At 43.6% G+C, this 13976-nt stretch overlaps 1 protein-coding gene across 1 annotated transcript in view; it reads right to left on the reverse strand.

Moving 5' to 3' along the window:
- The window catches only part of LOC147033787 (uncharacterized), a 174615-nt gene that overhangs the window by 18331 nt on the left and 142308 nt on the right, over window positions 1–13976 (reverse strand). The window contains exons 7-12 of the mRNA XM_085882746.1: window positions 5994–6524; window positions 4248–4297; window positions 2035–2107; window positions 1621–1826; window positions 277–386; window positions 1–140 (exon numbers count right to left, since the gene is read on the reverse strand). The exon at window positions 1–140 is cut by the window's left edge and continues 38 nt beyond it. Of these exons, the coding sequence (XP_085738872.1) occupies window positions 1–140; window positions 277–386; window positions 1621–1826; window positions 2035–2107; window positions 4248–4297; window positions 5994–6524 (1110 nt within the window). The remainder of the gene's footprint in view (window positions 141–276; window positions 387–1620; window positions 1827–2034; window positions 2108–4247; window positions 4298–5993; window positions 6525–13976) is intronic.

The raw sequence follows: 13976 nt of genomic DNA on the forward strand, positions 1-13976 counted from the left end.
GATCAGAAGGATTTTCAGGTCCGCGAGGTGAATCTAGAATCCGCAAGCAACCCAGGTAACGCGATTGTGCCGAGACGGGACGAATGCCTCTCTTCTTGGACTCGAGAGTGAACGCCTGGTTTAGTGACCGCACACTGGGCCTGAAAAACAAGCGGCAAGAAGAATTGTACAGTTGACGGTTTCCCTCGTTACTTTCCCATCCCATTCAATCTCAAAAACCCTGACACAGAATTACATTGACAGATATCACAGCAAAGTGCTTAAGAAGCCAAGAACCTTTCCCGCTTTTTCTCCATTTTCATCTCCTCTTTTGTTGACATTCCCTCTTCTTTCGTTTCCTGCTCAGATTCTTCCACGATGGTGACCTTCTTGTCAGATTGCAGCAGCTTGAACAGAAAGAATACAACCTACGATTAACACTCTTAATGTTCAGTACATGTGGCATCGATCAGAGTAAAACATTTCAGCATTTATTAATTATGCCTTTTAAGTAAACAATTACTGGAAGCAAAGAAATGTGCACTTTCAAGTTACATTACACCTGTCAATACTAATTCCTTCAAGTCATCAATATTTCCATTAACTTGCCTTTCTGGAATGAGGCTCTGGCCAATGAAGAAATTTCGAGAATATGAACCAGAGCAGAGAGCTTATCAAGCATCGTCATTTGAACACATTCCGTGGGAAGACGGATTTGTTTGTAAAAGGGATGGCTACATCTGGAACAGAAGCAGGCTAGGGGACTTGCATTGTGTACTGGGCATGATAGGCCAGATGTAGCGTAATTATCTTTTTGAGATGCATCATTTGGGCTCGATTCCATGTGCTTCTGCAGCACCCGACAATGGAGTTGTGACCTATTCCATGTTAATTCTCAATATAATATCGTTAAAAAAGCCAGAAGTTAATTGCATTGGAATGGGTAATCTTCATTGTAATTCACGGACCGATGTTTGTTTGTCCCGCTACTCCTTCTGCATGAGTTCTGGGCCGATTACATCCAGACTTGCTACAGCGGATCAGCATGACTCCCATTAATGCATATGTGCATTTATATCTTTGCCGGTGATCTTGGGGGGGGGGGGGATGGGGGATGAGGGAAGCAAATTATCTGTGTAAATGTGTATCGTGTAGCATCACTTCCAGGTGAGAGAGGGTATTACAAGTCTCCACCATTTAAAGTACAGTATTCCTGTCCCCACGTTTTCCAGTGCAGTAAGCGGTATTACATACTTTACAGATATACTCACATTCCAAATGTACATACTTCATAGAGGTATTCAGTTGAAAAAAAGATAACATGCAATTCTGGCTACCACAAGGTGGCATTTGTGGCATTTGTGGCCTACATCAGCACGTGATGTGTGGACAGACACAAACGGACAGAGAGACAAAGAAAGAAATGGACCTGAATGCAATACCCTCTGGTGAGGGTAACTATGAAAGCTTCCGGTAGTCTTATGTTTGATAAAACTTCGCCACTTGTTTTTGACAAAGAATCTCATGCCCCCTCTCGCTCCAACTTACAGTGAAGAGTGAGGTTTCATCATAACAAGGGCATTATATTTCATACAGAGGGTTATATCGATCACGATTCTTACACCCGGTCGAGGGTCCTACCTCTGGTGGCATTGCAGATGTCTCACAGTCTGCTGGCAGGTTGCAATTTACCATTACGGCCGAGGGCGTATGACTGTCAGATTCTGAGGGCACAGAGCGAGAGAGTCTTGGAGCCGGAATGGGGGCATCACATTCTGTTTCTGGCCGAGTGGCTTCCTCTGATCGTTTGGCCCTTCCATGAGAGTTGACTTCGTTTTCTATGAGTCCTACGAGCAAGAACAATACAAATATATAGAGTAAAAGCAATGAGGGGGACAAATGACACGTGGACCGAAGAGTCAATGTCTACAATAGATATTAATGGTCCAACTGTATGCATGACAATAAATTGTGCAGATCACCAAGAATAAAGAAAGAAACCTCTGAATATACAGTAACAAACATGAGGTCCTTCCTTCATGCATCATCGCATACCTGTAGATTGCACGGACGGATGTGCACAAGGTGCAGTAATAGGGGTAGTGGTTTGACCATTGCTGTTGTCAACCTTCAAACAATGACGACAACACATCAGATTGTACTATAAAGCATGATCATACTGCCAATACACGACCTTTCAGGGATTACAAAATACCTGTCCTTGTCTCTTAATGTCGGGTGAAATGCCATACTGGAAAAGCGTGAGGGAAATGAAAATCACCTAAATGTATGGCCAAGGGTATCCACCATGTTGTGCTCAAGAAATTCCACACAGTTGGAGCTCGAGTACCGGAACATGAAAGGTGTGAACCGACTGGACTCGACAATGTTTGCAGCGGCAATCTCTCGTTCCCACAACGGTTCTGTTCTGCCCGTCTGGAGTCCGACAGTCACCTGATCGACACGCCAGGTTCCTTGGACTCAAATTAACCGCCATTCCGTATTTGGCATGATGGAGGAGAAAAATAGTTATCTCTCCATTTCATTGCACAAATGCAATTATATTTGCCGACCTAAAAAACTACACATCCTTCCTGGACAAACGTTTCAGTCCAAAAAAAACCACCAAACTACAATTCTTCTTCTACCTCTTCTCTTTTTGGCAAAGGTCCCCTGCCTGGACCCAAACGAGTTATTTTTTCTTGCTGTGGATCCCATTTCTCAACAATATGCCGTCGAAATCCGAATTAAGGTTTCACAACTGCGCTCCATCAGAGCATCCACTTTCAATTTGCATATCACTCGTATTGCCGTCTATTACGAAGTTGTGAAACCGTTTCGGATCTGCTGGGAACACGGAGGCAGTCATTTCTATGGTCATAAGGGTTATTCGGTTATCTGTGCCCAACTCAGAAATGAAAACGTGACCGTTGTAACTTCGACTTTCGATAACAACACCAGCTCAGCTGGGAACGTGCTGCGAACAAAGCCATTCTGTCGCTCCCGAAGCACTCGCACCAAACATAAAAGATGTCGAGAGGAAAGCTGCAAAAGTGAGATAATCTCTGTTTCTGGGCCATAGCTTGGATCGGAACGTCAGCACAGCAAACCTCCAGTGTAAGACGAGCGGACAAAACAAATCAGCTTTCTGCGATAAGGCCACAGCTTTCCTGATGTAACACAACAAATTTGGAAATGTCCTGTCCTTCTTTTATGGTGAAAGACATGTGAGTGGTTGTCCCAGAAACTCCCAATTGTGGGAAAACCTTGTCGGGCGTATGGTCGCACATTCGCACATGGTTACCTTTATCGTCACGACATAACGCCACTCGGTCCCAGGTGCGAAGGGTGCATCCTGAAAGGTGATCAATCTTATATGGTATCCAATTACGACAGACCAAACTAACATATTTCACACTAGAATCTCTTTGGAGAGGTGTAGCATGTAGTGTGAATATTGATCAATATCTTAATGGAAGTAAATATCACGTGCAAATCATCAACACCTTTAAATGTGACCAAGACAAACGAATGGCCAATGTAGCTAGGAATAGAAATAGGGTGAGAGTATGATGAAATCCAAGTGTGATGCTGAGAGGAGACCAGGTACTGCTGAAGCAGTTTTGCACTACCTGTTTGCTATTGCCTTCCCAGTAACTAGAAAGAGCAATCAGAGATTGCAGACACTCACCAGGTCTGTGTTTATGTGGTTTTGTGGTGGATAGATTATGCATCGACCTTGTCGGTTTATGTTCACACGGTGGATAAACAGACCTTTTCAATTTCACTGCAATGTATAGATTCATGTTCTAAACCGTATGTATTTTATAGACATATGTACGTTCCGTACTTTCTAGACGTATGCAAGTTCAAATAATATGTACTTTATAGACGTACCCGAATTCTAATTGTAGATACTTCATCGAGGTACTGCTTGTAAAAAGACAACGTGTAATAGCGGAAGTCACCAGGTGGTGTTTGTGTTTTGCACACAGCAACCTACCTTCTCTGAATTATACCAAGGCATCTTTAGTGTCTACAAATTGGTGCTCCAACATCAGACAGCTGGCTTAAAGTGTCCTCGGAATGGCCTTCATTCAGAGGAGACTACCAGGACAACAATTTGCATTATTTTTCATTGGGAAATCAATCGAGACGAGTCATCTCAAAGCAAGTATGCTACCTCTAAGCCATACTGCTTTCTAGGCCATTGGAATAAGGTTAAAATTGTAAACAGAAATCGAAACTCGATGCTGAGAGTTCCACACCTGCACAACAGAAGAAGAGTCCGGATGCTTTTCTGAAGCGGTACATCCACCTGCAGCAAAGAAGGTACAGGTTTTGAGGTCTTGCACTCGACAAATAATACACTGAACAAAGGGATATCGGTGGCTGACTCGGTGCTTGTACTTAAAGCTCTTTGATGAACTCTTATTCCTCGGTCGGGGTGTTGGGGGAGGGATGCCACGAAGATTGCCGAACATTTGGAAAGGCTCCATAACTTCAAGATAAATCATGGTTGTCATGAAAACAACAAAATTAGTGTGACGTGAATATTCAGGAGTGCTACGTCCCAATACAGATCCTCGGAAAAAAAATCTAATTAACCTTTTCGGTTTGAAAAGGTAACTACGCTTGCTTCTTTTACTCACACGTTGCGCTTGTATTAATTTTCTTTACTCCATCAGGTGCAGACATCCATAATTTAGTTATTGAAGGTAATGAATGAATCCTGAAGAAGCAAAAATCATTCTCCAGAACAAGACTCACATTGGTCAATTGGAAAGTGAGGACGATTAGAGGAAGAAGAGGATAAAAAATTTATTCTTTGGGTAAATCGAGAAATCGAACAACACGAGGCAAACCTTCCTGGGTGTGGTGTATGGCCATGAGAAATTTCAGGATGTGATTTTGTCTCGGCTGCAGTGATGTAAAAGGAACAGGGTCAACGTACAAGTTTGAAGTACACGTTTCTGATGTGACATTTGGCCTACATTAGAGGCAGTAGAGTGTGGTAAATGTCATGAAGTGCATTGATGCGTTGGGCCGGTAGGATAGCATGGAGGTGCGCACACTCTCCCCTGAGAAACCTGACGAAGCTATAAACTGTCATTCTGGTGTTTCGCAGGCAGTGTCAGTGCCATCAATTGGATGGACATAAATCTGCCTGTCTCGCCTGCTAGCATTAGTTGGTAGACGTTAAACATCCCAAGGTGTCCTTTGCGAAGAGTAGGCGAGTCATCGCTGGCACCATCAACAAATTACAATTTCTTCTCTCGCTGATAATTAGGAAGTGGTCTGGTCTTCGAGGAGGTTCCTTGACACCTGGTTACACAGTTTTCTATCTTAGAGTATGGTTCCTGTCTGGGCAGGCTCTCCAACACTATAAACATATTGACAAGGTGATTTGTGCTTTTCAAGTGAACGGCCTTCTTCAGAATTCAGACACAAAGGGTAAAAAGAGGTGTGCACGCACGCACACCTTGGTGACATTTGTAAGCATCCACTCATCAAATAAACGAAATACAAATCAGGGTACAGCAATACACCAGGAAACTCACAAAGGAAGAGTTCGTTTGGCACAACAACCATATCTTTTATAGTCCTTCCCGAAAGATTAAACAAGTCATTGACATATTATGGCATCCAATTGGCTCTCCTTCCATATGGACAAAACATTTCCCTTTGATATTTGGTTATTATTTTGAAAATCGACACAGAATAACGAACAGCTGGGTAATTATTAGATTCAATAGGTCCTTCATTCGAGACGATTCGTTGTCTTACGTTAGATGGTCTGGAGTCAGAGTTCGGAGGTTTAAATTATTTCTCAGTCCCTACATCAACACAACAGGCACTCAATACCTACGTTAATTATCCTTACCAATCAAGTCAAATAACTTTGAAATGATTGATTAAAAAAAGTCCAAAAACATTATTTGTTTCATTCGGGATGACCATCACATCATTTTGGATAACAGTTGAGTTTGCATCAAAAAAACTTTCATTTGTACCTTGTGGGAGGCTGGAAGAAAACGTTTCTTTGAAATCCCTTTGTTGTTGTAAGAGCAATCCCTCGTTTTCATTCCTGCAAGTGATCGCAGATTCCCCTTCAATTAGTCCTGCGAGCATTTCATCGTGTCCACTTTCCATGGTGTTGGGCTCAACCGTATTGAAATCCAACTCCACGGCTTTATCGGTCTCCGTCACCGGTTCTTGTGTTAATTCAGGAGCTACTCCAATCTCAGGGTTTCCCTTGTGCCTACTGCTCATGTCTGGAACGCTTTCATGTTCTTGTTTAACTCCAGCAGTCGGTTCGACAACCCCGGTCTTCAGTACTGCAACAGAACCCGGAAGCTTTTCAGAATCTTTTCCAGACGTCCGTCTACTTTTTAGAAAATTAATCTTGTGTTCCTTCTCATCTTCATCTTCATCCGAGAGAGGGAAGTCAAAAGTGATCTCTGAGTTGTACAGCACATCCCTGCTCTTCAAGGATTTGCTTCTCTGTTCGTCTTTCCTCTTTTTCAAGAATGTTGACAAAGGGTCTGCAACATCACAAGGACATAACAGACAGAACCATAAAACATAAATAACTGAATATGAAGCAATGTGATTTATAAAGTATACTTTCAGAACATTTTTTTGCACCATTTATCAGTTCTCCTTTTCTATATCATGAAGATAAACAGTCTCTCAGACAAATTATGATAATTGCAAAAAATATTTTGTGAGGTTCGATATTCGTTCATTAACTTTATCAAAATTTGTATTAAGACTATTCATCTGAACAAGAGTGAAAGGTATATCGACTATTTTAGTTGTAAAGTACATTCAAAAACCTGGATAGACCAAGTGGTTTTAAACATTTTGCAATGTTGTTGCGGTTCTGTAAAACCGCATGCCTCCAAGGCGATAGCACACACCATGCAGCAATCCCATGACAGTTATTTCAATTGTATGTATCGTACTTAGTCCCTTCCATATGTCTCGTGGGTAAAAGGGGGAAAGATGTGTTGCATGGGACTTTTGCAGTTAGGTCTCTTATATCTTCTCAACCTTTACTTTTTCTTTGTTACACCTCTTTTACACGAAACAAGCAAGCACACACACCAATCATAAGGAAATAAGCAAACACGTGGCGAGAATCTCCAGTATGTTCGCGCTGTGAGCGCATCTGATGTATAGGTGCGACAATTGCCTGGCGCACTGATACATCATCGGTCCTTTGGAGTTTGCGTGCCAATTTTCCATTCAAAATGGCGAGCAAAATCCCAACCGTCATTTCACCTCAGACCATTTCGCTCACCAAACCATACCATGCTCACCACAACCGCTTCATGCAACTGATAAAAATTCCCCCGCAACAACTCACGTTTCCAAGCGACCTTTATTCATCAATCTCATGACAGACACGCGTGACAAGCACCTCTCGTTACGGATGCCATGTGGTAATCATCACTCGCTACAAATGTCACATGGCCACCATCTCTCACTAGGAATGTCACAAGAGTGCCCTGCTCTACAACTGCCCCAGAGTCGTCAAATTCGCACCGTAGCCTCAAGGGACCCGGAGGAGACGTGGGGCAGGCTATCTCAAGGCATAACGCGAGGTGTGAACGTGTGCTGTGGCTCATGAAGGGACCCACAGGTAGCACAGGGATTTCTTTGCAATTCCACATTGGAATGAAGACCAGCGCATGTTCGGGGCCGGAAAACACGTCCGAAGACCACGGCCCCATATGAAACTCTGAGCTCCGACGCATGACGAGGTCAGCGAGAAGCTGACCCAATTTTCGCCTTTGAGGCCTGGCGGGGCATGGCTACAACCGCTATGCCCAAATAGTGGAGCATGATTTCGTCTACAGCTCATTTTAATCCGACTCTCGGCCCCTCCCCTGGTCCGGGAAATTAAAAGGGCAGAGTGGAGCAGAGCAAGGTCCTTTTTCGCCATTTTAGTCAGTGCATCGCTGCTGCTGTTCGTCCTTTCGCTCACTCATCGTGGTAGGGGCTGTCGGTGGTGCGGCAGAGTGAACTGTAGAGCCAGACGAGAATGCTGAGTGGAGCAGTCGGCGAGTTTGTGGATCATTGGTGCAGAGCGAGAGGTGCCGCGAGTCCCCGTGAATAAGAGGTGGCGGGTGGGGTGAGGGGGGGGGGGTGTTCACACTGCTGCCACGAGGCGGGGCCGCTCCATTGCAAGCAATCCTCATTAGGTTACAGACACATACACAGATTCTATCATGGATAGGATGGAGACTTTCTTCTCACGCATCTTTTTCTACCATCCCTCCATCTATCTCGATCTCTCTCTCATCTACTGAGGATGCACAAAAGAGTGTCAACGCGGCCAAAACCCGACTGTTCTTTGAAGGGCAGGAACTAAAGGAGTGAACCGAACCAACTTCACCTCACATTTTTCTCTCACACCACACTGCACCCCCACATTGCACTACACTCACACCTCACACTTCCACACTCCAGACATACCCAGTATTCCTCCCACATCTTTTTTCCTAAGCATTCTAGACTGCGTTGGTCTGCTGACCGCATCAGGTAATGAAAGGTCGTTTACCCTCATCTGCTTATTCTCTGGGATATCTCTAATTTTCCTCAGGTTTGTGTGTCATAGCGTAAGTTAAGACTGCATAAGATCGAATGGGATAAGTATGTTCTGTATCTCCTTTTGTAATATTGTTTGCCTTTTGCCACACCACACAAATTCCTTCCTTTCCCTGTTGTACATTGCATTAACCCCATTTACCATGCTATATAACTTTCCTCGCATTCTGGTTTTAAATAAATGTGCTGCTTAGAAATGCTCCCAGCTCGTTTTCATATCTTCCTTCATTTGTCCAGCATGGCCTGCACACTAACTTAGCCGGGACGTTATTCCCCAAATAATTGTTTCATATCTACTCTACGTACTTGGCAGTTCTGCTTAGCTGCACCTGATCCGGTAGGTAACCTTGTTAACACAAGTACGTACCGAGGGCACATTTCCTGGTAAGGTGGTCACATGAGCCTCGGTAAACGGTTTGTTAGACGGAGGACCCTAAGTCATGTGGTCAAGTTATTGGTGTTCGCGGTCGTTTAGCGACCTGCTGTGACATAAAGTTATTAGTGTGCAATGGTCTGTGATTCCGGTGAGTCCGGAGAGGAGCCCGAGACAGTCCCTCTCTCATGGATTCCCCCGCGACTGGCCCACAACAATATGCTCTGTTCTTTCACTGTATTGTTGAAATTAAACTAGAAAAACAATTGACTTTTGTCACCTACCACCTTGATAGGGAAACGTCTGTGGCTGCTCAAGATCTCAAACTATCAGACTATCAAAAGACAAGCAATCTTAGACAAATTGCTTTAAAAAAACCTGCTCGTCACCCACATTTCTCTCCAAAACTGAACCACCCAGAAAAATGTCTGCTGCTCCAGAAATTATTCTTTATTCATATAGATCTTCATTAAACATCATCCATGTACCATATTCTTAACAGAGCGTCAGTGATGCCGAAGCAGTTTATTGGTAAGGATTCCATTGGGTGATTTCCCATTACCTTTGCAGCAGCCAGCCAGGGCAGGAATTGTAATTTGTTCAGGATACTTGCGACAACTCGCCTACTCTTCACAAAATAAACTGTGGGATATTTAACGTCCACCAATATCCAGGACTGGTAGATGGATCCTCCTCTGTTTTAACATCTTTCTAATGGACAGAATGCACATTGATGAATTGCCCTGCCTTGGTAATGGTTATAGCTGTGTCAGGATTCAAACCCAGGTTAGACAGCTCAAAAGTGCAGAGTATGCATATCTTTAAGTTTAAGCGATTCTGATCGTCTCAGATCATCATAATACACTCTTAAATTTCCATCAGAAAAACTTGAATAATGAAAATAGCTTTCGGCCATTTTCAAAGTTACATTTTGTTTCAGCTTTGGACCCTTTACTCAAGTCTACAACCAATTTTACTTTCAAATTGTATTACTTACTAGCAAGGAATCCGTCCTTATGGACAGGTTAATTCTTCCACTTTTGTGATTTACTAGATGACCTGTGAATCCGTTGTGACAGCGGTTGAAGAAAAAAATCATTTCAAGAAAAAAATTAAGATAGCTCCAGCGAACTATACCGCTGAGGTTGTTTGCATTGATCAATAACTCCTGAAGAGTACTCCTGACTGAATCGGGAATTGACTTTTTAATAATTTTTTTTCGTTGCCCGATTTAAACGAAACTTGATACTGCACACTGCAGGAGAATGGTGAGTAAGGTGGGCCGAAAAGTTTTGCGCTATCATGTACCGTTTTGGCTGTATTTCGGGAACATATATACAAGATGAGAGTTTTAGTAATATATAGATGACTTGAAATGCCGGCTTCCAATTGACACATTTGCACAGATAATTTGCATCCCCCACTCCCCCACCCCACCACATTCTGCGGGCCATTAAAGTTTGTATCATCAAAAACATCGAAAACATTCATGGGCATCCCCGAGTACAACCACCAGCTTTGAACTCATTTTGTCCAGCAGCTTAGGAATTCAAAGGCAAACAAATGTCTTAAGGGTCTAAGCTGTTGAAGGGGTGTAAATGTTTATAGGGTCTAAAAGGTCCAAGAGTCAAGGGACCTAAACAGTCAAAATGGTGTAAATGTCTTCAGGAGTTGAAGGGGTCGAAAGGGTCTAAAAATGTCTTGAGGGGTCTAAAAGGCAGAAAGACATCTAAAGTGTCTAAACGGGCCGAAAGAGTCTAAAAAGTATGAAGGGTCAAGGTGTCTAAGTGGTCTAAAGGGTATAAATGGTCTTAAAGGTCTAAAGGGTATGTTCCAACAGTAGTTACAGGTGTAAATAATCTAAGGGGACAATATGGTCTATTGAGTCCAAAGAGGCTCAAATGGGTATAAAGGTCTAAAATGTCTCAAGATCAAGGGGTCGAAGCAGTCGAAAGGGTGTAAAGGTCAAAAGGGTCGAAGGGCGGCATCATAATCATCAGTTATTTTTAGTCCACTGCTGGACGAAAGCATCAGCATGTTGACGCTGTGTTGCTCTGTCTCTTGCTTTGTTGTTCCAATTTCACTTGCTTTGTTGATGCTTCCCCAATATTTGTCTATTTCATCCATCCATCGAGGGCACGTCCTTCCCCTTTTCCTGTTGCCGTCCATAGATCTCCATGTTATTACAACTGTTGTCCACCTGTTATCTGACCTGATAATTTGTACTGGCCATATTCATTTCCTCAGTTCCAATATTTCTGAGATATCCTGAATTTTGGTTTGTTCTCTGACCCTTTCATGTCTTCCTATCTCTGTATGTAATACCTAGCATATTACGTTCCATATTGTGTTGTGCTGCTGTCGACTTTTCTCCATTTTTGTAGTTAATGCTCTATTTTTGTTCCCACCTTTGGAAGGAATAAACTCCCTCACTCTGTTCAATCCCAATCTTCCCTCCAGGCCTTCAAAACGGCTGTTCACCACCACCTATCTCCCCTCATCCAAAACCATGATCTTTTCTACCCCCGTTAATCCACCCCAAACCCACCTCCTTCAAATTCCCTGTTTTCCTTCCCAAAAGTCCCTGCAATATCCATCTTGTATACCACATGTTCCCCACCCCATCCCTCTCCCTTCCACAGATCTCCTAATGTCTCTGTTCCCCACTTATGGCCTGAATTGCTTTATCATGTTCATATTGTGGTTGTTTTAAATTTCTTGCAGTTTCACCAATGTAGAATTGGTCACAAGTCGTTGCATGATGAATGGTAAACTACTCCAGATTCATCACCAGTTGGTATTGCGTGCTTTAGTTTTGAGATGACATTATGGATGGTGTGTAGAGGCTTGTCGGTGTAGAGCGGGTCGACTCTCGCCTTTTTGGTCAAATTAGCAAAGTCGATCGAGTGTTTACTTTTTGTTGGAAGCGCCTTGTTCTTCTTAAAAAACGTGTGATCCAAACCGCCCCAATCTTTTACAATATATATATATATATACAGCTACAATATATATATATATATATATATATATATATATATATATATATATATTGTAGCTGTATATATATATATATATATATATATATATATATATATATATATATATATATATATATATTGTAAAAGATTGGGGCGGTTTGGATCACACGTTTTTTTGTATATATATACTGTATATATATACACGACTGTATATATATATATATATATATATATATATATATATATATATATATATATATATATATATATATATATATATATATATATATATATATATATATATATATATATATATATATATATATACAGTCAAAGCTCATTACTGTGCCACCTCGCTTCTATGCCACTCTCGCTATTATACCACTTTTGCTCGGTCCCGACAAAATTCAATACAAAATAAATTTACTATGCCACCCCTACTCTCGCTACCATGCCACTACTGTGTGACTGTTAAAAGGCACGAGTCGTGAAAAAGTCTGTATTGCGCAGTGCTCGATTATCACACTCACGTCCAAAGGCGAAGCGACGAACTACAGTCCAGCTGCGCACAACATAACTCAATACGTACGCGCATAGTCAGACTGTGTCAAAACACGCGATTCTTCTCCCCGATGCCAGCCACAACAAGCCAATCACAACACGCACAACGAGACACAAAAAAGCGCGAGCACACACACAGACACGCAGGCACACGTACAACAGTGCCATCATTTGCTTCCAAATTCAGCCCATAATGTCAGCTCAGAAACGCAAGCGAACCGACTTTACGCTGAAGGAGAAGAAGGAGATCATCGATGCCGCGAAGAAGGAGCCGAATCAGTTCAAGTTGGCCAGGGAGATTAGCAAGAAATGGGGCGTCGAAGTTAAGAGAACCACCGTGAAGGGCATTCTCAGCAAGAAGGATGCAATCGAGGCTGCAATCAAAGCTGGATTTCCATCGAAGCACATGAAGTTGACGCAGGCTCACGACCCGAAGCTTGATGAGGGAGTGCTCATGTGGCTGAAGCAATCAAGAGGACAGAATGTGCCTGTCAGCGGCGATCTGATCAAGGAGAAGGCGATGAAACTGGCCGAGCTGATGCACATCCCAGACTTCATGGCGAGCGACGGTTGGTTGGGCAATTTCAAGAAGCGCCACAGCATCACGTTCAAGACAGTGCAGGGTGAAGCTGGAGCGGTGGATTCACAATCCCTTCTTGAGCGGCAACAACAGGTTCTCCGGCCCTTACTCGGGCAGTTCTCCGCAGACGACGTCTTCAACCTGGACGAGACTGGACTCTTCTGGCAGCTGCTTCCGAACAAGACCATGGCTTTCAGGGGAGAGCGGTGTACTGGAGGAAAGAAAAGCAAGCAAAGGATCACTCTTCTGGTTGGGGCAAACATGAGCGGCAGTGAGAAGTTCCCTCTTCTGGTGATTGGCAATTCCAAGAAACCCCGTGCCTTCAAGAACAAAAAGATCCCGGTCAAGTACAAGGCGAACTCGAAGGCGTGGATGACGGCGGAGCTTTTCGAGATGTTGCGTGCGTGGGACGGACGACTCGGCCAGCAGGGACGCAGAGTGCTGGTCTGTCTCGATAACTTCTCTGGCCACCCTCCCGAGCTCGAGCTGAACAACATCCAACTGGTCTTCTTCCCACCCAAAACGACAGCCAATTCGCAACCAATGGATCAGGGAATCATAGAGAACCTCAAGCACCACTACAAGAAGCTCCTGCTATGCCGCCGGCTTGGGCCATAGACGAGGGAAAGGAGTTCAAGTTCACGTTGCTCGACGCTCTACACGTCGCCCGGCGTGCTTGGGAGCAGGTCGGCGAGTCGACGATCAGGAACTGTTTCGCGAAGGCCAAGTTCATCGAAGAGGAGATCCAAACTGAGCCACAGGATGCGGAGCTGCCCGACATCTGGGAAGCTCTGCCTGCCGAGGAAAAGATGCACGAGAACGAGGAGATCGAGCTGTCTGACTTTCTCGAAGCCGACGAGCGCCTAGCGACTGGCGGGTATTTCACGCT

The sequence above is a fragment of the Eptatretus burgeri genome, chromosome 1, assembly GCF_056783735.1.
Source record: "Eptatretus burgeri isolate ZD-2024b chromosome 1, Ebu_testis_v1, whole genome shotgun sequence".
In the NCBI taxonomy this organism is placed as follows: Eukaryota; Metazoa; Chordata; class Myxini; order Myxiniformes; family Myxinidae; genus Eptatretus; species Eptatretus burgeri.